A 23,230-nucleotide genomic window follows, 5' to 3' on the forward strand; every position below is an offset into this window, starting at 1 on the left:
GGTTCATTAATAAAGGTGCAATTGAGTATCACATCATTAAAGGAACAGGAATGAAAACAGTAAATTCTCATTAAGAGACAATGCTAAGGTATCTATCTCATTAAAAAAAAAAAAAAAGAAATCAACACTTTCTCTTCTCACTCCTGCTTATAGATAATCTCGTAGGAATTTGTTACTTACAAACAAAGATTGCTCCTGAAAGTTAGGAAACTGCTTTTTTGAGCTAAAAAGCTAGAATTTGTTCCCGTATTTCTAAGAAAAGGTGTTACTTATTGTGAAGAAGCACAGCAATGAGAACAGCAAAACCTTCAGGGAAAACTACCGCTCATTTCAATATCACAAACAAGACATAAGCATAAGGAAAGTGACAAATTTTGCATTCTCTCAATGACAGATTCCCTTTCTGTTAACATTCTAAGTTAGAATAGAGAAACTTCAATCACTGTGGCAAGCAGCCAGCTCATGAATAGGCTTGCTAACATCAACAAGACTATTCGTATGAACAAATGCTCAAAATGACTATGAGACTTCTTGTTTATCCTTTGTAATGTTAAAATCAGTAGGATTACTGTGGTTTCTAAGTGCTCTCCCACATGGACCAAGAGCTGAAGTCAAGAAGAGTGCTCATGTGAGAAACTATGTAAGAGCTGCAGTAAAAGACTGAACTGGTCCTTTGTTTTCAGTTTAAAAAAAAAATATAATATAGCACATTCTAACAAAAGAACTACTGGACTAGCAGATACCAGGCTTTAACTATAACCTAGTGCCTGAAGTTAGATTCTGACATGTATTGATCAAGAAAAGTACTACTGTTACCGTGTGAACGGTTACTGGTTAACTATGTAGGCAACTTTGCTTGAAGACCACAAGATTTCAAACTACATTCAAAAAGTATAGAACCGGGATGGTAATACATAAAGGATCTGTGAGAAAGGAAGCACTAGAACTAGCAGCAAGGTGGGGTTGCCTGCATGGTCAGCCCTTCATTTGAATGCAAATGTAATTTTGGGGCAGGCAGTTATCTGTGACATCAGGCAGGACCTTAGTAAACTGTTACCACCAGCACCTGGTAAAACCATTGTTAATCATGTGTAGTAAAGGGACATCAGGGCTAGCATGAGTCATTTATAGAGCCAGTCAGGGCTAGAAAAGAGAGAGAAAGAAAGAGGAGGGGAAGAGAGATCAAACAAACACTGTGAGGAGCAGGATGTCCCAGCAAGACAAAGCCAGGCTGTGAGCATCATGTATGTGAGTTACCTTTTGGATAAAGAAACCAGCATGTATCCAGGATCTGCAAGGTGCAGCAGCAACAACCTGCCAGTGCAAAACTTTGTGTCTACTCCGCCCTATCCAGATTACATGGGATACCATCATGTGCCAACTCTGGACACCCACGGACAGCCTGCGGGAACCTGGGGATCTCACTATGGCCCACAGAGGGAGGACTGGAACGCTTACGGCCCAGGACCTTCCAGCACGGTTGCTGCTGCACAGATCAATGGCTCGTCTCCTGGACAGGTCTCCTACGGTTCTGCTGATTACAGCTCCCTCCATCCTGCTGGAGCTGGGGGGTTACCTCCTGTAGAAACAATTAATACACAGCAAATCTCTCCCAACAGCCAAAGGCACAGCTCTTACGAATGGATGAGGAAAACGGTGCAATCCACTTCTACAGGTATGAGGGCACTGAGGTTTTATGCTGAGAAGAGATTTCACTTTTTTTTCTCCAGTTGTTGGGGTTTTTTTTGCCAGGTTCCCTGTTCAGAGGGAAGCGTACAGTTTAACAAAGATCCTCATTAGTCTGAAGGATTCTCTTGCTAGCAGTTAAATATTGGTTCGATTACTGAATGCTGGTTTTGATCAGCTGACTATTTCTTGTGTTTCTTTCTTGACCTTTAACGCTGAGGCAAATGAGAAGCAGTGTCCTTTGACATTGAAGTAATTTCACTTCAGATACATTAAAAAAATTTGATATCAAATAATTGCTTTTAATAGGAGTCCTATAGATTGGAATGAAGCAGCATGTCTGCAGAAAGAAATCACGATGAAAGTATTGTATTTCACCACCACCTATACTTTGCGTATTTTCCTCAAGTTTTAGAGTACATGTGAAAAGTTCAAGCAAAATATATATAGCAGGGGAGCTGGAAATAAGGCTTTGTATTAGAAACAACCTCCCTAAACCTCAAAACACTGAAATGAAGTGAGATCTGCAAGATCAAACAATGAGTCAATGCTGTAAAAACAGGAATGATAAGGAAAGGCTTGCTTCACTTTGTAGTAGTAGCTCTCAAAATATGCAGGAATACAAAGATCCGTGGTAACACAATCAGTTAATAAAGCGACAGATCAGTCTCTGATGTATAATAGTCAATGACTACAAAACAATTCCTCAATCGTATTTAATTAAGTAAAAATAAGTTGTGAAGCATGAGGAAAAGATCGTTTGATTGTGATGAGGAACAATAGAAAAAAATATAAATATTGAGCATCCCTAAACCAAAAATCTGTACCTTGTATGAATAGAGAAGTATTATTAAACAAGAAAGGGGAGAAGGAATAGAAAAAGAGGGAAAACTGCCTGAAAAGAACAGAGGCACAATCCGCTATATAAAGTATTTGATCCTCAGAGGTGCTGAGGAGCTTTGACATGCACTGAGATCAGCAGAAATTAAGGATGCTCAATACCTCCCCTAAAGAGACGCTCACAGTATTTCACTGTTACATCCCAGGAAGGTTCCTTTCCTTTCAGCCCTTCCTCCCACCCAAGCTCTGTTCCACACATGCCTGTAAAGAATAGTTTTCAAAGCAAGTACTGAATCAATCTCTGATGGGAACGTAATTACTTAAAACACACTTTAGAAATATGAAAGCAACTATATAGAAAAATTGTCTTTATTAAAACAATGCATCTGATTTATATGGACAGAGTCATCCTCACTCCTGCTGAACACAACTTTAGTTCATAGAGAGTCCATAGAAGTCAATAGGACAGAGTAGGTTGTCACTCTGGGTGAATAAGAATTTTCTTTGGGGGGGGGCAGGGAAGAGTAGCTGGGTTTTTTAAAATCATATTTGTTTTTCAGTGAATACTACCCAAGAAAAAACAAAAGAGGGCCAGTCTTGCAAAAACTTACAGCTTACTTTTGAGTAGTCCTTGCAAGGGCAATGGAATTGCTCACAAACTCTATGATTTACAGATGGCAGAATACTTGCTCAAAAAACACTACTTCTCATCTCTTCTTTACCTACCGCCTCTTGCTCCTGTGGATTTAAATTGCAGCCTCTCTGAGAGAAAGACCTGATTTGATCTGTCTGTGCTGTCCCTTTTACAGCAGGCACACTGTGAGGTAGAGGTACATGTAAGAGACAATACCATTCTAACTGTCTGCTTAGGAAGCGTGCTTAGGGCTTTCTAACCTTCCAGAGTTCAAGCCTGCAAGGGTCAGATCATTCACAGGAGGTGCTGGGAGTCTCTCCATTCCAGAATGGTCGACCAAGATATTGAGCATCTTCAACTCAAGAAGAACTGAAGAAGCCTGTGTCATAGTAGCATATCCTCCCAAATGCCCATGGGCCAGTGCAAGGCCCTCTGAAGTTAGTGGGAGCCTCTCCATTCATTTAATAGGTACTGGGTCGTGCTTTAGGGAAAAATCCAGCTAAGTAATTCTCCTGCTGCTTCTTCCCCTCTTCTTTTTTTGCTAGGCCGGGAACGCTCAGTGCCAATAGATCTGCTTCACTGGAGTTGGTTCCTCTTTCCTCATTCACTCTTTTTCCTCTGTTTAAATGCCATGGCACTTTTGTCTTTCCCCATTTTCCAAAAAAATAAAATTTTTTTTTTTAAATTTGCCCTAACAGCAATGTCAGATCTAGCAATGCACTTAAGTGAGTTTGGTTCTCATCATGCAAGTGTTGCAAGTGACTTCCAATGTGTGACTAGGCTAACTGCAAGTACCAATGCTGTTTGCTGCATCATGATCAAAAAATACTCAGCATTTTCTTAGATGGAATCCATTGCTTTTCACATCCTTAAAGCTGTATGCGTACATTGAGCATTACCCTTCTGTCTCTGCAAAACTTTTATGAATTTCAGTAGAGGCTTTATATAGGCAAGAGTGAAGGAATCACACCTATTATTTATTAGCTTTCCTTATTCCCTGTGAACTAGATATGAACCACTATTCTTAAAGATGGAAAAACTGAGGCTCAGACTTACCTGAAGTAACCAGAACAGAAATGAATTAGACAAATTAATTTTATTATTTGTTCATTACTTGTTGCAAAATACTAGTTATCAATAATAATATTATTTCACTATGGAAACAATAGTTTAAGTTTAAGGCACGTGATTATTGCAGGATATTCTTGAAAGTGTGCAAGAAATGTTCCTGTAATCTTATCCCTTTAAGATCAGGAGGGGTTCTTTCGGAAGGTTTACTTACATCGAGTAGTCTGACTTGGAACAGCTACAGAAACAAGGCCTAGAATCAATGACATTTCCGTCTCCAGAGATTTCATGGTTAGCGTCTTACTGGTGCCTTCTGGCCTCACAACCTGACAGATGACAAACAAAACACTTTATTGAAATTTCTACCACTGCCTCATGCCCTGCAGGTCTTTTGATACTCTGTTATCTATGTAACTAACCTGGAACAAAAGAAAAAATTATTTCAAGTCTTACTCTGTAACTTTAAAAACAACATCCAATATAAAACGACGTCTTCAACTGGTGTTAGGTGAAGTTTATGAGGTTATGCTACTTGAAACCACTGGAAGATCTCAATATTTAATGCGAGACTGTCATCCTGGTCTAGTGTTACTGTAATGCATTTCCTGCAGAAAAGACCTAATAAGGCTTTAATCCGTCATTCTCCCTCTGGTTGAAGGATGGCTGAATGTCTCTCCCTGCAGCTTTGGAACTGGAGGGACTGAGACTTGATCCTAAACGCAGTGCACGTAGGATCCAATACCCAGTCACTGCATCCTTGCTAGGGTGTTCAGGATACAGGAGAAAGCAAATGTGTTTCGACTCAGAACACCTGAAGGAGGAAACACTGACTACTTAGTATTTTCAACCAAGAACACCAACTGAAAAAAGACCCTTCTCCAACCCTTACACTGATCCTGTCCCCTCTCCTAAACCACCACTTTGAAAGGGCAAGCAAAGCCAAGGCAACTAGCAGTTCTAACAGAGGACAGAACAAAGCCACAGCAACCAGGGACTTGAGGTGGCGATTCCACACACACACAGAGCATAATGACAGGCAAATTCTTTGACGGAAAGTAGAATAAAACCACCTTAGAACAAGTTGCAAATCGCCTGTTGATTTCAATATTTTTATGGAGGTGTCCAATCACTCACACAGCACTAGACTTTACTTTTTGCCTTTGTGAGAAAACAACATACATCTGCGGTAAAACTGTGCCCAAAACAATTGTTTGAACAGTTAACTGGCAGGCAGTTCCAGCAGCAATGAGAATTTGTTCATAAAGCTGAAAGTACATCTTAAGATCTGCACTTACACTACCATAAAATAGGGAGGGAACAAGTTTGAAGCAGAGGTAAACTAATTCTGAGCAGAGACTTCTCCCGTAGATGACAAGTCTCCTATCACTCTTGCTCAATAAAAACTTACTCTGAAGACAAAGACAGTTTTTCTGATGGTGACGATAGGTGCTGATGGCATCACTACCAAATGCACTGTAAACATATAGCATCTGTCTTTGAAGGAAGAAGCTATATTCCCTCAAATCTGAAGAAGAGAAACAAGCCATTCCTGCAAAATACTGAATGCCTAAACAACATACAAGTCTGGGAAAAAATTTCAGTTAATCACTTGCTTTTTAGTCTGTACAGCCATTGGCAATGGGATTTCCCCTGACCTTGCCACTTAGAAAACCACCTACATTTTCTGCAGCTTGGGTCCTTCTGCCAAACAAAATGCATACAGGGCAGTCTGTCCAATCATTGGTTAAAGGTGATAAAAATGACTCTGCTTTGGATTCAGTTACTTCTGTATGATGAAGATGAATAGAGAAGTTTACACTAGCAAAGCGAAGGGCAGAATTTGGCCAATGAGCTTTATTACAGAATAGCAGAACATATTCAAAATTGAAAACACTGGCATTTTAAATAAAGTCAACAGAACAGAAGGGAAAATTCTTCGAGGCTGTTGAAAGGTTCCAATTCTATGGTCCTATTCTGTTCTTTTCAGCATGAGTCAGCTGAACACGTATAAGAAGAACAAATGATCAAGACCCAGCAGAAAATACAAACATAGAATTTCACCATGTTTCACAAACCTTTATGCATCCAACTTTGCAATACTGAATAGTCCTACTCATCGCACTAAGACTTCTGGCAGGAATATTATTACTCACATTATACAGGATTGGATCCATGTAACATTTTCTAACATAATGGCAGTGTGGCGGTTTGGTTTTTTTTTTTTTCTAATTTAACTTTACAGAACATCATGTGCAGCACAATGTCCATCTTCAAGACTTATTTAAAATTACTTTTGTTTCACAACTTCAATTAAGTCAGTGAAATTACATTAGGGAGAATTTGCCCCTTTCTTTTCCTACACTTTTAAAGTGCATAAATATTTAGACATAGTCCCAAAATAAACTCTGGGGCCTGGTCTTGACAGTCCGTATCTTTATAAACTCAAAAACTAACACCAATCTCTCTTAATACTGAGCTAACACAAAGATGCAGATTTGAACTGAGCATATCTTCAGGCCAGAAAGCTGTTTCACATTTTGAGCTGACTTAAGCTAACTTCCAGTCATCAAGTACAGACATTAACTCCCTCTGAAAAAATCTTAAAACTCCAGAAGCCAGATTACGATGCCTTGTAAGTAATCTGACAGTAATCCCACATTATTCTGTACTATGACATCTTCTAAATTAGGTAGCTTCTGGATTTTATGAATTATGCCAATTTCAGTAGACAAAGAGTATTCCTGAAAAGTTAAGAGAGGAGGCACTGAAAAAGGGGCCAGGGCTAGTTCTAATGCTAATTTATTTTGCTTTGTAAACTAGTTGTGAGGTCCGATGGTGGTGGTGGGTTTTTTTTTTTTCCCCTTTCCTGGGCTACATTGTCTGAGGTTTTGAGGCCTATCTGTCATATTGAGGCAACAGACCCTTTTAACACTTCTCTTTGCTTTGATATGCAGTCTTGTCTCTTCCTTCTCCCTCTTTTCTTCAGGAGTTATATTGCCGGAAAGGGTGATGATTTTCACAGCAAATAAAGAGGCCTTCTCCCAGCTTTATTGTCTTCAGAAGAAATGCTCTGTGAATTTTATGACCAATGGGAAAGCTGTTCCCTTCCCCCAACTCAAAACTTGGCCAGTCACAAAAATTGCTAGAGTGGGTGTGATAGAACAGGATTGTTAAGCTATATCTCACAAAAAGTTTTCCAAGTCTGAAATGTCTTACTTCTTGTTACTCCAAAGGCACTCTTCAATAGTCACTATTTGCAAAATAGGTTTTAGACAAAACTCACTGTTCTTAAATAGCTCATTAAAACCAGGAAATCCACTCCCCCAACACAAAGGCAGTCATACTCCAAAGGTAGCTGCTTCAAAGCTCTTTTGTTTCATTTTCTTCCACCCAACTACCACTAACCTCTCCAACCACTTGCAATTCTGTAGTATAACTGCCCATGACAGACCACATTTCCAATGAAACTGACGCGATATTGCTGATTAAAATGATAATGTCACTAACAAAAGATTAATTAAGATTGTAGAAAGTTAAATGTTGGTAATTTCACTCGCCTAAGTGAGTAAAATACACAGGATTTGACTAAAGAATTGGATTAAAATATTAACTTTTATCATTGCATCATTAAATTCTGCCATTATCTCCTAAAGAAGTCTGAGAAGTGAAGAACCTCCTTCTGCTGTCTCTGGGGTGAATCCATTAGTCCTACCTCAAATTTTACTCAGGTAATACTTCTCCTTGAAATAAAACGCATCACTCTAAATAAAACCAGTAGAAGGTCTCCAAGATTTGGCTCAGAATGGAGTAGAGTAGATCTATTCCATCTAACAGATGGAATTTAGAGGCTAAAGTCCCAAACTGTTTAGCGACAGGTTTTGTTGCTGCTGTTTGTTAACTTTGGCAAATAAAAGTGTACTTTCCCTTTGAAAGGAAATGCCATATGCAGACTAATTCCAACCCAGCATCCAACAAAGGCATTAGGAAGACTCTCACTGACATCAATGAGAATCTGGGCAAAGGCCTAACAGACTAAAACATGACTCTGCCAGAACTAAAAGTATCCTCTCAGAAGACCGTGGCAGATCTCAGCTTCCACTGTCTGTTGTCTCTCACAGAGGGTATTACTCTACACAAAAAATCAAAGTATTAAAGACAAGATTTATGTGACAAATCATAGAGGATTTTTCTCAGATTGTTGTTGATTTTTAGGAAGGAAATGTTCTCCTTTTGCTTTTCTACTTTTTAAATTATTCTCTTAACTTACTTTAAAGAAAGAAATTAGATGTGAAAGCTCCCAGTCTTCCTTCAAAAAGAAACCAGATATTATCATTCCTACTGAAAATACACTGAAAGCTACTCATACGAAAATAAAAGATTTTATGGGAGAAAGTTCTGTTTTTCACATACATTTAATTTCTTCTTCAGTTTTAAAAGAAAAAACACCCAACCCTCTCCTACTCCGATAATAAGGGTTTAAGCACTTAAAAGCAGAAACAGGAGGGTTTATCTTGAAGTTTACCACCTTGTTTTGGCAATAGAAGAACATTTGATATTTGTCTATGGCTTCTGAATGAGAATAGAGTTCAAGATAAGATCACCTTGTTGCTCTTTTGTGTACTCCATCTTAACAACACAAAGGAGACTAAGGAAACATTTTAAACATTTTGTCCCATAGAATGACCCCAAATTCTCCTTTAAAGAGGAAAAAAACCTAACCAAACCACCGGCTAGAGAGATCAAAAGTTTAAAAATATCAAGTGAGGCATTAAAGCACCACAGGTGACCATATGTTAAACAAACAATTTACACTTCGAATGAATGAAAACAAATGTCCTAGTATGTATGTGGACTGAACTGAATAACTGCTGTTCTTTAGAGACTCTAAAATTCTTACCATAATGTTGTAAAATTAACAGCACTTTTCACTTGATTATCAGGGTAAACATAATTGGGCTAATTCTGCTTTCACTACGGTTTCCCAATGATAGAAATGCTACTGAAATGGGAACGTCCTATATATCTGCCCCAGCCAAGCACGGCACAGCAGAGCCTTCACGGGGAAGTTAACAGATTTGAGTCAAAGTGGTTTTGGCTGCACGGACTGAGCAGAAACCCCAGCGTAAGGAACAAACACAAACATGCACACACCTATTTTCCCTATTGAAATATTCCAAGCAAACAGACTGATGGCCTCAAGACAGTTGGAAAACGCCCACAGCGTTGTAAACTCACTATTAATGCATAGTGCTTTTCCAGGGTTGAACACCATGCAGCATGGAAGCTCAAGGACCAAATTCTGATGTAGACGTCGTTCTACAAGCCTAGGAAGAGTCCTAGAGAAACTCTGTCACACAGGGTGAACAAGTTACTATCCACAACCAGGGGTGTAACAGTATTTGTTTACAGCATTGCCTAACTCTGTACCTAGGATCTATACAACCAGTACAAAAAGGATCAGAGCCTGAAGAACCTTCTAATGCAAACAATACCTTGGTGAGCCACAAATTCTTACAAGTAGCAAAGTACTGACTGTTAAATGCTAGAAGAGAAAAAAGTGACATGGCTCTCAAGCCATTACCATAGAGTGTCTACACCAAGTGGAAGGCAATGTTAACTTTAAATATGTTCCGCTATTAAAACAAAGAGACATTATGTCTCCCTCCACAGATGGGGAAAAAAACCCATTAACTTGAGAAACTAAATAATGAATTAAGGGATAAAGTACTTCAAGATTCCACTATAGTTCTGCACCCTGAATTCTGATCTTTGGGTGCTACTTAAACTTCAAAAGCAAGGGGAGCTGGAAGGAGGGGCTGGGGAGAAATCAGGCCTTTGACACCGCTGATACATGAAACCTCCAGCTATTCTCTCCTTCCGGGGGGGGATCTGGTTGCTGCGGGGCAATGTGCTGTGGTGATCTACTTGGAGACCGAAATTTTGCCAACTCAATGCCTGAAAATCTATTTCAGTCCTCCCCATTCTAAATTAACTGCTCTTATTAGGAGTGCAATTATTATGAGTTTGAGGAACCTGTTGTTTTGGGCTTTTTGTTTGGGTTTTTTTGTTGTTGTTTGTTTAAGAGTTAGGCATCCACACAATATTTTCAGAAAAAGATCTGTAAGCAAGCATGAGCTGTTGTATGAAGCTAAGCGACATCTGCAGCAACAGCAGACTGTTACAGGCAGCAAGCCACAACACACCTTGAGTTTTATGCATCATCTGAGAGAACCTGAATCTAAAGGAGCTGTTCTACTATAGTGACCACTAAGGACACAAAGATTCATGACCTACGGTACCACAGTGGAACACACTGCGAAAAAATACCAACTAAAAATAGATTCCCTGTCTCAGACAATTTACAGTCTAAATAGATACATCTGAAGAAATGTCCGTATAACTACAGACAGACAAGGAAGCACAAAAAATGGTAAGACTGTGTTAGCTAACATGGTAACACTGGTCTTAAGACAACAATGATCCAATCTTTCAGAAATGTAGGAAGACCTTAGGCTAGGGCTCAGGGGCCTTGGTTTTACGCAGGTGTTGATCGATTGCCTAATACGAACATTAACAACAGAGGAAAGATGGGTGAGAAAGGAAGCATCAGTAGCCTTTCCCTTCCTCAATTCTCTTTCACTACTGCCGACACATTCTGTCCTCAGAAATTATCCTGCGTGGAATCCATAAAATTTCAGCTACTTGCATCTGTGTTCACTGGCTCGTGTCATTTGCCATTGCCTTTTAACGACGCAGATACTGCTGAGCCACGTCTGCTTCAGTCAGCTGTACCCACAGCTGAAAGGATGCAGCAGTCCTGCTGGCAAAAGAACAGATGCTGCAGCTCTAGCATTGTTCAGCGTCCTTTGTTAAGTATTATTGCTTTCTTTTTCTCTTTCTTATTAACTGTCATCTGAAAATCTGTTACTATTCCCTGTGCTATTATCAAGTCATGGATAGACTGCGCCAGACTTGAAGGAAAAACACAGCCTCCGAGTTGCACTAACAATCACAATATCGTATTAATTTTTCTAGGCACAGGAAGTGCGGAACTTTGGAAGCTCTCGGTATTTTCTGTGCAGTACAATATCCCTCATGATTTCCCTCCGAAGCAGGTAGCGCTGTATCGGCTTTAGGGACAGAGAAACAGAGCAATTCAACACCAGGCAGGAAGCCTGCATCAGAGCTGGGAACAGAACCCAGGTTTCCTGGCTCCTTGTTCTTAACAAGAACGCCCTCCCTTTCCCAAATGATAACACAAGGGTGATAATGAATATGAGGACCAGTTTATCATCTATTTACTAAGGAGCAAACCCAAAGTCTGATGGTATGAATCTCTTGTGTTGTAAATCAAGACCGAGTCCACTGCAGTCAAGGGAGTTACTCTGGGTAAGTGCATAGAGAATCAGGCCTAAAATACCCACAAACATATTTTCAAATGTAAAGCCAGTTATTTTGTGTTACTAAAGTTAAAAAATTCTAGCTTGAAGCAATGTGTTCTTCTTTCAAAACAGGTAAAACAAGAACAAGAGAGAAGTACCGAGTGGTTTACACAGATCATCAGAGATTAGAATTAGAGAAGGAATTTCATTACAACAGATACATTACAATCAGGAGGAAGTCTGAACTTGCTGCAAACCTAAGACTTTCCGAGAGACAGGTAGAGTATGGATCACCCGTTCAGGATTGCCTTTCGATTTATTATTGCTGATGAGGACATAACCGTACTGGTTAAGAACACAAAAACGCTAATGCCTCTAATAACCAAACAATGCGACTGGTTCCTTTGGCAGTGTAGGAACTCAAACTATCCAGCTGAATGGCCTGCCAGCCCCGTTTGCATTCATTTCTAAATATCCCATCAGCACTACTTCAGCTCTCGTAATGACATCAGAGCGCTACGCAACAACACGGAAAAAGCGAACACCAGTCTTACAGCCCTGTTCTGAGAAACAAGAGTTTAAAAATATCAACAAAATCCTGCCTCAATTGCTCTCTGTTTTACTGGGCTAGTGGTAGCAGGGAGACATTTTTGCCGAAATTTCTAAAGCGGAAGTCCTGGTTCTGCTGAAGTCAATGGGAATTCTATAACCAATTTCCCCAAGGTCAGTCTTAGCAGAGAATGGAAGTGATGAGCTCAAGTATGTTCAGGACACCCAAAGGTACTTGTTTCTTTGGCTGCCTTTTACCTTTTGTTAAAGATTTCCTACGTACTTACTACTCCTTTCTCCTGCCCCTATTTCCTCCCACCTTCTCCAAATTCCACTTCTGTTCCCACAATGTTAATCAAAACACAATCCTTTCTGGCCAAAAGATCTATACAATTTGCTCTGGAACCACTTCGTACCACATTCTTCAACCATGCAATTGAAGATTCAAATTCAACCATGAACGCTGTGCCACCCCCGACCAAAGCCAAGCAGGTACACGGCCTCTGGCCACCCAGCCCTTCAGCTGGCTCACGCAAACCACCGGGATAAGATGCCAAGCTAGATCTCCCACAAAGACACTCACAAGACGGGCTGAGCGTATGTTCGGTCCCATTTTACTTGGGAGTTCCTTGACGCAGTACACTGAAGTAAGCAGCGAAACAGACAATTAGAAGTTTTACTGAAGGATCTCCCTGAACAGATTTCAGGACACAATATGCTTATTGGCTGCCTTTTCTATTTGCAAACCATCACAGCACTGTTTTCTCAGTCAGTTTATACAGTATCATTCATTGAAGGTTACGCCTGACTCACTATTGTTTTATGGGCTCAACTGAGCAGGGACAGTCCAAAATCCACCTAGTTGTAGCACTGTTCATCCACCTTGAACTTGTCTTACACAGCACACACTGAAAGAGCTTACAGAAATGGAGAAGCAAATATCCATTTTGCAAATATTTCTCAATCTGCTGCTGAATGTGAGTATTTCAATCGGGTATAAAAAATACACTGTGTGTCTTTTTGCTGGCTGTTAAAAGCTTAATAACTTGACTTCGTTATGCTGAATTTAAAAATTATGACCCTGCTTCTGCAAACGACCAATAATATTTACTTGAAACTTCCTAGTTCTGTGATAATTCCCGATAAACCTTTTTGTTAGTATATTTGAAGTGGTGATACAAAAAAGACGTGATACATTTCTTTGACATATATTGGGGAAACATGGCAATAGTTTTTGCAATATTTACTCTTCATCATCACTATGTCATGAACAAAACTAATTCCAGTGCATAAAGCTCACATCTCTGAAGCCACTTTTGAAAATGTAAGATTAAGAAATAGCTGATCTATACTCCCACTACTAGCCTTCCACACAAATTAAACAACCCCGTCATATGAATATGACTGAACGCACACTGTCCTATCCCAAGTTCCACTGCACTCAGCCTAAAACCTGAAGTGATTTTCTGGAAAAGCTTCTTTCCTGGCTATGCCAAAATCCCACCCAGGACACTGAAAGGAATATCTCAAGACAAACGATTGTTTAAACAAGGAAGGAAAGATGCAATATCTAATGAAAAAAAAAAAAGACAAAATGAAGCATTGCTAATATAGGAAGGACACAGAATAAAGGAGATTACTAGGACAAGAAAGAAGAGACAAAATTAGACTTCAGGTGAAGAGTTACTTGCACAACAACTGAACAGTGGAAAAAAAATACTGAAAAGAAAGAGGGCAGCAGGTGAAGAACAAGCCAGACAGATGCGACCGACCATATTAGCTTTTAGTCTAACGTTACAGATCTGTATTTATGTGCAGTTGTTTGATAATTGGCTTATGACCTTGAAGTGCCTACTGAAATTCTCACTGGATCACTGCTGCAGATCTGCATCCCTAGTTCAATAACAAAGCAGAACAAAAAAACTAAATTCAAAGGCAGGTAAGAACACTGAAGCCAGAGGGTAATTCTGAAACAGATGTTTGGATTTTAGACTCTTTGGCAGTTATTTTGGCAAATGCATGGATGAAACTAGATTACCTCAGCACAATCAGAATGCCAGAGATCTGGGAGTCTTTGAGACTGGTTTAATGGAACATAATTTGGTGCTGAAATGATATTCCAGAAACTAAGAGAGCAAAATGAACTGCCGGATGTCTCAGATGATAGCCTGGGACACACGAGGCCTAGTTCAAATTTCCACAAGCTTTGCATGTATCTGAATTCTTCAACTGTAAAATGGGAATAATGAAGCCTCAAGGATAAGTACACTGAGACCGTAACAGAGACTCCTTAAGATGTTTTGTGGGACTTCACCACTGGTTTTCTTTTAAAACAGAACCTAGTAGCCGCAGATGTTATCACCTCTGACCGTTGTACCTCCTTTCTGATCATCATTCTCTTTCCCCTTCTAGCTCCTAGCGAAGGATAACTAAACAAATCAGTATTTCTCAGCAAACCATTGATTTTTCCTTGGGTTATAGAAAATGGTGACAAAAGTGTTTCCTTTGCCATCCGAACACCAACAAGAAAACACAACATATCTGAATGAGGTAGCTTGACTCACTACACTGCCTAGACACAATACAGAGCCACTTCCAAAGATAAATAGCTGGCATGCACTGCTTTATATCCAACCTTGGGGATTCACACCCCAAGACATTTCTGTTGCCATAGAACATTCACCCTTTCACACCTGAACAAGTTCTGCCATATTTTCAATTGACCATTGCTCACCAACTTCATCTCATGTCCTCACTTGTTCTGTCCTAATCAAAAGCCATATATTCTTCAATAGTTGCTTCACTTGTTCCCAAAGATGACTGCATTCCTGTGACAGAGCAATGACAAGGGTATAAAGCAGTGGACTGTGCGGGAAGCAGCAGCAGATTCTGGCTCCATCTACAAACACAATAAAAGGCACTTAGCTACTAAGGCACCGCTTGTACAATATTTTGAAGCAATGTTGTGTACCAAGAGTAGTGCACTGGTGAAATTCTGCTCAGAAGTGTATTTCCTTTGGCTTACGCATTGGAGCTAACCAATTAATGTGCAGCATCCAAACAGGAAAGCTTTTGTGCCTCGGTTTATAGGCCAGAAACAGGTTTTGACTTGCTCTGACTAGGGCATATAGTTTTCAATGTAAAGATACTCTCAGATTCTTTTGGCCACCACTATGACACATGAGATTCTGTTCTGTTAGATTTTGTACCAAAAAAAAAAACCCAAAACAAAAATAACCCACACCAAAGCTTATTCCATAAAGAAATACCTCCTAAAAATAAAAGTAACACTGAAAAACTCTTTTTATCAAACTATTAATAAATATTTTATTACCAGATAGGAAAGATTACCTGTATGAAAAACAAACAGCTCTGTTGTCTCAGTTTGCCACTGCCTTTCTCACTGGTCCTCATGCAATTGGTTTTACCTATGACCCCTGACTGTACACATAAAGGGCCACATTGCATTCTATTAGCAACTGAAAAAAATTTTCCTCTGCTCCTCTACAGGTGAAAATCTGGTTCCAGAATCGCAGAGCCAAAGAAAGAAAATTAATGAAGAAGAAAATGACTCATTTTGATGGCAGCAATCTTGGCTCTATGCAGAGTGACTCTGGCTCAGTGAGCCCGATGCCAGTTCCTGACCAACAGACTCATTCAGAAATGTCCAGTTCTTTATTCCCACCTCCACCTCCTCCGCCTCCGCTTCCCATGAACGGTTTGCAGCACAACGGGAACCTGCAGCAGGTAGTGGCCTCTCAGTGAGGCCGCCTGAAGAGCTACTGCATAACGAACACTATAACCTACCAGTACACGGAGCACTACAGTATGAGAGAGAGAGGACAGCGGTAGCTGTTTTGCAGGAGTCCCCAGCATGACACAGTTCTGTGCACATAAGCTTCAAGTACAGTAAAGCAAGAGCCACTTGCCAGGTCTGCAGGATAGCGCAAGTTCCCAAGGGCAATGGAACTGCTGTCTGCCAGGAGTCCTAGTTGCAGGGAGCCTCTGCAAGAGGATGCCATGCCGAGTCTGTGCCGCAAGGCAAGCATCCCTCCAGCCATGCAGCAGGTGGGTAGGCACTGGGAGGGAGGAGAGCTGAGGACCAGATACAGCCACTTGTTACAGTACCCTGCAGATGGAAAAAAAAAAAAAGCACAAAATGGGCCACAGGCAATACAACATTGCTGAGGCAGTAACGGCAGCTGTACGCAAGTCTGTCCCTCGTCCCTAGGTAAAGAGTATATTCCTTCTCCTTTGATCTCCACACAGGTTCCATGTACTAATCTCACTTTCACGGACTTTACACATGGATCTTGATAAATGAAAACCTGGCTTATATGTTTTGACCCACTTGATGGAAAGCCTGGGTCACGGTGATTGCACTCACTACATGTTAAGGGCAAAGGTCAGGGATGAGCTTTTTGCAATTTTTTGGTTTTGACAGGTATGATTTCCAATGCTCCATACACTGGTATAAACATGCACTCTTCAATCTTACCATACATGTTTCGAAAGCATTCTGGAATTGTGAATCTTGGCCCAAGCTCATTTTTGATAGAAAAAAAAAAAACCACGTCAGACTCATTTTGTATCCTAAAAGAAAGAGCAAAGCGGGGGAAATCCTTTTAAGAAGTGTAGGTATTTTAAAAAGTGGCTGCATAGCCCATGGATAAAGATGCAATAATTGCATTCAACTAATCTTAAATTTGGTCCAGCTTTCAGAGCTATTGTGACACTAAAAAAAAAAAATCTGAGAAGCCAAATTAATGGAAGACAAAGCAAACAAATATTTCACTTAAATATAAACTCTCGGCATTTTTTAAGTGGGTCCCAATTCTCAAAGTGCTGATCCCTTCCACACTAAGCAGAATTTGGTAGGTAATCAGTACTTAAGAATAAACCCGATACTTACTTCCTAAGATGACTAACAAGTGCACGTGCATAGCTTGTCTGCAAAGGGAAAATTTTTAAAGCACGCAAGCGATTTGGGAATTTATACCCTCATTGTCAAAAGCAATTTAGAAATTCAGGATGCCTATCCTCACTAATTTTCATCAAGGTGTCCTCCTAAATATCTCTGTCACTGTTGCAAGTAAGACTTAGGAGCATTAAGTCATTTAGGCACTACGTTCTTGGTTTTTTTCCTTAATTATAACAAATAGTACTATTAGGTCATCAAAATGTCTGTTATGTAAAATTACTTTGTATATAAAGAACATTAAAATAAATGACTTTTTTCATAATCATTTTCCAATGTGGTATCAGCTACTGTAGCAAGTGAACGTGCAGATTTTCATGATTAGTCTGTTATCAAATTGTAATACCAAATTTAAAAGCAGGGTGATGGTAAAAAAAAGCTTACAAAAAGTAAAAGAGAATGGTAAGACCAGCGTGGTTCAGGGAGCTGGCAGTTTTCACTATTTCTTAATTTTCTTTATCGTTTTACGGTTGCGAGAAGGACTCTTACTAAATAAGAGTAAAATTCTAACTTTAAATAGACACGTATTTACATTGTTAAACTCCCACTCTTTCCTTTCACAATGCTGCTCCATTTGCTGGCGGCAGCAGTTCGAAGCTTTGCATAGGTAATACAAATGAGATGAAGAAACTGCAACTCAAAGTTCAGCAACAGAAAGACTCGTACTGATTTCCACGTATTATGAAAAGCGAAACACGACGAACAGCACGTGGGAACAAAAGTGATTTACCATCCAGATTGACGAGCACGGCAACCAAACCAAAACACTGATCTCCCAAAAGAGATACCCATTGGATGTGTCCAAAAGAGGAATCCATTGGAAATACACAGAACAGCCATTCCGTCTACAGAGGGAAATGCTAGAGATACTTTACCCACAGTTAACACACACACACACATATATTTAACTTAATAGAGGCTTAAAAATGTTCAAGGAGAAAAGCATCCTCACATTGGCCAATTAAACAGAATTATGCTTGCATACTAGAGAAAGGAAAAAAAAAATTAATAAAAATTTCCAGATTTAGACTTTCAAAAGGTAAGAATACAGAGGGAAACTTTATCTTTTGTACGTATATACAATAATTTAGGATCTAGTTCCAGCTAAGTGCACAGAACCCTGGCCCCAGGGTTTTGCAGGATCAAGTTCATAGCTACCTATTTTAATCACATTTCCATGACATAATTTAATTTTGTATTAAAATTTTAAAAAGGAAAAAGAAAAAAGTTCTTCAAGAAGGAACTTTAAGAAAAGAAATACATCTGAACACAGCTTCTTTCTCTTTAAAATTATTTAAACATCACTCAGAGAGGGGGATCTGGCAAAACGACCTGGTTTATCTTGTTTACATGTAGAAGAGTTATTGAGGAAGATAAGTGACCACTTTGAAGATCTGCCTCATTTCTGTTCCAGTTTGCTGAAAGCATGCTTGCTATAGGTTGCTATGTGTTTCCAATCAGAAGTTGTTAAGTACACAAAATAAGGCTGGATTTTATTTGCAGAAGCACACGTTCAAAGGTTAAAATTTATTGCTCCAAAAGCAGTATCTATAAACCAGGGCAATACCTTAGAGATTATTAACCTTCTAGTTATGCCAGTGATTGTTTTAAGTAGTACAATTTTTTTGTAACACTCCCCAGCAATCTATTCAACTAAATATTTTCAACGTGCTTTAATCCTTTAAACAGTCGCCCACCCAAAACAAAAGAAAGCCATTTTTCTCTAAGAACCTTGTGTAGTGCTGTTGCTTAGAAGCCGTACTGTATATAATTAAAAATAAGAGAGACATAAAATTGGAGCCAAATCAACCGAAAGTATTTTGGTCCAACATGAAATGTGAGTCATGAAATACTGGTGCCAGTCCTCAGAATAATACTTACTGTCTTCCTGACTTTGGGTATATCATATAACCTATCACTTTTATCACATCTAAAAACTAGGGACACCAAAGCAGAGTTGCGGTGAAGATTGATTGGTTGTTAGCAAAGTGCCCTGAAGAAGAAAAGCATACCTTAGACTACATCACAAGAATATTTAAGCCCTTAATCCTAATTGTGATTAAAGGAACGATCAAGGTATGTCCAGTTTTCAGAGGAATTCACTAACCTTTAAACCCCGTTACTCAGTGAGAATTGTGATCTATACGGTACAAAAAGATCAAGAAGAACATAGCAAACAGGACCTTCTGCAAAAACTTCATGCAACTAAGCAAGATATGCAAATCAAAATGACATTTCTAAAACAAAAAAATTCAAATATGCAGTATCTGCAACTGCTTAGGGGTTATGCGATCATTAACGTACATATGAGAGCATCAGGTATGTGCTAGCTGCTACCCAAGGAGCAGATTCAAAAATATATTCATTCTGGATGTTAACATAAAAATTAAAAAGCATATTCCTACTTTAGCACCCTTATTTGGTTTGCGGGTGCATTACAGGCTTACTCCAAGCCAAGCTTTTACACCCAGAGGGTATGCTGAAATGACGCATCCTTGCGAATGACTTACACAGCCAGTCGCATTTTGGAGCGGCACTGGCTGTTACTCGTCGGACACGCTATTGTGCAAACCTCACTATGTAAAAGAATAGGCACAGGTTTTATGATTAAAATGTTCTCCAGCTGTTTTCATACTCAAAGAGCACAAATACTTTCTTGGACATTTTGTAATAAACTGTTCTATGAGATATCACAATAAATGGAAAGGCTTAATTAAGATACACCCTGCGTGCTCTTGGTCTTCTGAGCCACAATAAAATATAGTCACTCTCAGGACAGGCTTTATGTAGACAGTAATCTCTCTTACCGGGGAGTGTGAAAGAAGAGTTAAATTTGTGCAAAAGAAATGCCAGTCTGCCAGGAATATAAACCATGCAAACAGTAAAGGCAATCAATTCCTTTGTTACCTCATGAAAGACCACACCAAGGAACGTCTCAAGGACTCAATAGCGAGCACCCAACGATCCCATCTAGCTATACTCTGGTCAGCATGAATTAGTTCCAGTAAGTGGGAGCCCTACGCTACACGACTCGGGAAGGAAACCAAATAAATATCAATAGAGGATTTGCGGTTCATTTTCACGGCTCTGTGAAAAAGAATCAATTTAACCTGGAGTTCACATGCAGGCTCTGTAACTCCTGCCGTATTAAGTCTGCTTGTTGAGCAGCAAGACATACTCTTATTACTGTCAGTATTGATTTTGTAGCAGATTTTAAATTATTTCCAGCATGCCATGTACTGACTGACCTTTCCTCAAGATTTATACAGCTGACTACTAATTTTAGGAGAAATGGGTGTGCGTGCAAAGCCCAGCTGGAATAAAGGCTCAATAACACCTCCAAAATACTGCATTAAAACTATCAGCAATACGTAGTTCACTAACAAAGCCCTTAGCTAGCCATTCCATTGACATTCCAAGCATGCAGTTATAAAGGTACAAGCAAGAAGCACTGCTAAGCCTGATGTTTCTGATGTGTTATTAGAGTGGTCATCCAGAGGCAAGAAAACAAACATCTATTCCTGTCACCTTAGCCAGGATGGGACACGCTAAGCTCACCTGCTTTTTTCACCTCAGAAACAAAACCCCAGATAAATTTCATATACATTTCAAGCTTCAAAGATAGACAGATGTGTTTCTTCTTACCTCCATATAAAAGGAAGAGTAACTTTATGAGTATGGGTTCCTAATAAAAACTATCACAGGTACAAACACCTTTAATATAAGTTATTGTTGTAGAGACCAGTTTTAATCTACCAGTAGTCCCTGAAATTGCAGTTTTAATAGCTGTCATTAAAACATTTAATTGCACGTTTGTGATTATATTATTATTACCCAGTTTGGAAATGCTCTTTAGAACAGCACATACACCACAGTATGCCATCTACGTTGCCTGTACAAACAAAACTTTAATAGTTCCAATGGTTATCGCCATGCTTGCTATTATTGCTAGATTTTCATCAGCCACTTGTTAGAAAACTAGAAAATTTTCTTCCCCAAAGATCTCAAAGTACCTTTAATTTTACGCACATACAACTTCACTTCGTCAAACGCTGAGGCAACTCCTGTGGACACTGGCTAAGTGGATAAATCATACATAGCAATTGAACAGGTGGAGAAAAAAATGGAAAATTATAACCTTGGAATTCAGTTATTCTGGCAATCCGTCTCTCTGAAGTATGCCAAAGAGCACAGCACTCTTGCTGCCAATACCACACAGATCTTTCTTGTTCTGTCTTTATCGCCCACTGCAGAAAACGGCATAAACACAGACCTCCATACAGATGAGATTTCTGGATGCCCAGCCCACTACCTCAGACCTGCTTTCGCTTTCCCACCACCCCAGAAAGTCAGGAGAGGGCCCATGGTAACAGGACAATTCCACAAGCACTTTAAACAGGCCTAGACAGCACAACAGCCCTTCCTCTACCACCAGCCATCCCCTCACAGTGCAAATATGGACAAGGCAAGGGCAGTTCACTTTTCCCCCCCTCGTTTTTTTCTTTTTTGACAGCAATGTCCGCTAAAAGCGTTCCTGGAACTACAGTGTAAGTTACTACTATACACTGAAGATGCAGCAGTTCTGTGGCTCTGAAGCTGCTGACATGCTGGATCCCGAGTAGGAAGGACACGTGCACGGCCAAGAAATGACTCTTGGGAAGGCAGGCTCAGATTCACACTCAACTAGCTCTCAAAAAACATCAAGCCCAAAATTTTGGTAACCTCAAACTACTAGACTACATGCAAAGGTACGGTTCCTTTTTAACACATCCACACGGTTCTGTTACAGAAAATGGAAGGCATAAGAGTCAGGTTGCAGAAGATCATTTGAATGTTGCCATTTTAGTTATCTTATTCTCGCTTTAGTGTTAAAAATCTGCAGTCCTACCCAGCAATCTTATCCTGCTATGTAAATCTTTTTAAACAAAATGCCTTATTCAAAGCTTACTATTGTTAGCCGATATCAAATCAGTGTAGCAATTCGCCATTGGCGTATCTTGATCTAATTATGTTCTGGCAAGAATCGAAATAGATCTAAAGAAAATTCAGATAATGGAACAGGCAAAACAAGAAAGGGAAAGGAGGAGCATAAACAAAAGATAAAAGAAGAACAGAGAATAAAGGATAAAGCTCTGAGATACAAAAAATAGGATTAGGTGATAGTGAAATTGTGGGGGGTATGCGCAGAGGCATCCCATAAAGAGAGAGGAAGACCAGGGATTAAAAAAACGTTACCGTCATCTAATGCGTTCTATGAAATAAGACGTCATTCGACAAGATGCGAAAATGGTGTGCTTAGGAGTCAAACAATGCGTCTGATCTGAAATCTATAAGCAACCAATGTTCATTTGTACTATGTCAATGGATTTCAGAGACAGTCCGTGGGAACAAAACTTCACCCCCCTATGGATCTGCCTACGACTGACAGCTCTGCATAACATTGAGCAATACATCGGAATTTTATTGCTGGCATAATGCTCACAAATAGGCCAAAGATGCCAAGGATACTTCCAGCCCAGGAGACATACCTTGTTTAATTTGGATGACGCTTAGGGGAGTTCTTTGTTCTTTTTAGTACACATCAGTACTGAAAAGTCTGTGGGCTTTCAAAAACTGTATTACAATTCCTTTTCTTTCAAGATGAAGGGAACAAGAGTCTTCTGATTTTTTTTTTAATGTCTATTTTTATAAGGGTACGCCAATTACAGAAGGCCTTACTTTTTCCATGTCCTATCCCACGATGCAACTTTCCTCAACATTCCCAGGATCCCAAGTGTTAATAAAGACATCTGTATACATAGCAAAATGAATTATAAAGATTGTGCTACACTTCCCAGTAAAAATTCTTTCCTCAGGAAAAAAAAAAACCACCCAGAAGAGGAATAGCTTTCCTCTCTTTAAGTACACACTTAGAATCCTTTAGTGCTGGAATTAGAAGGGATGTGTGAATATGAGTAGTGTCAAAATACAAAGGATACTGAATGAAAAACCACACCTTTGTAAAGGGAAACAACTCATTGTAATTTGCACCTCTTTTGCAAGCATACCCCTTGACAAATAGCTCATTGCAAAGAAATCCATCCAAGATAAAAA

At 39.5% G+C, this 23,230-nt stretch overlaps 1 protein-coding gene and 1 long non-coding RNA gene across 2 annotated transcripts in view; one reads left to right on the forward strand and one right to left on the reverse strand.

Annotated features, from left to right (window-relative positions):
* The first annotated feature begins 1,242 nt into the window (after nt 1-1,242).
* LOC104023451 (homeobox protein CDX-1-like) lies at nt 1,243-15,924 on the forward strand. Its single transcript, XM_087748829.1, has 3 exons — nt 1,243-1,675; nt 11,743-11,888; nt 15,670-15,924. The coding sequence occupies exons 1-3, from the start codon at nt 1,243-1,245 to the stop codon at nt 15,922-15,924; spliced, it is 834 nt and encodes a 277-aa protein (XP_087604955.1).
* Nucleotides 15,925-16,094: 170 nt separating this feature from the next.
* Nucleotides 16,095-23,230, reverse strand: part of LOC148056644 (uncharacterized) — a 28,779-nt gene continuing 21,643 nt past the window's right edge. The window contains exon 3 of the long non-coding RNA XR_015702512.1: nt 16,095-16,288. This is a non-coding gene — a long non-coding RNA (uncharacterized LOC148056644). The remainder of the gene's footprint in view (nt 16,289-23,230) is intronic.

The sequence above is a fragment of the Nipponia nippon genome, unplaced genomic scaffold, assembly GCF_047370975.1.
Source record: "Nipponia nippon isolate SJK-2023a ecotype South Korea unplaced genomic scaffold, ASM4737097v1 scaffold_12, whole genome shotgun sequence".
Classification (NCBI taxonomy): domain Eukaryota; kingdom Metazoa; phylum Chordata; class Aves; order Pelecaniformes; family Threskiornithidae; genus Nipponia; species Nipponia nippon.

What these genes read in the sequence shown, in the direction of transcription:
- LOC104023451 (XM_087748829.1), top strand. Translation starts at nt 1,243, where the DNA reads ATGTATGTGAGTTACCTTTTGGATAAAGAAACCAGCATGTATCCAGGA. An exon ending in GGTGCAATCCACTTCTACAG is followed by an intron (nt 1,676 to 11,742) that starts GTATGAGGGCAC and finishes CTTTCAAAACAG; the next exon opens with GTAAAACAAGAACAAGAGAG. An exon ending in TAAGACTTTCCGAGAGACAG is followed by an intron (nt 11,889 to 15,669) that starts GTAGAGTATGGA and finishes GCTCCTCTACAG; the next exon opens with GTGAAAATCTGGTTCCAGAA.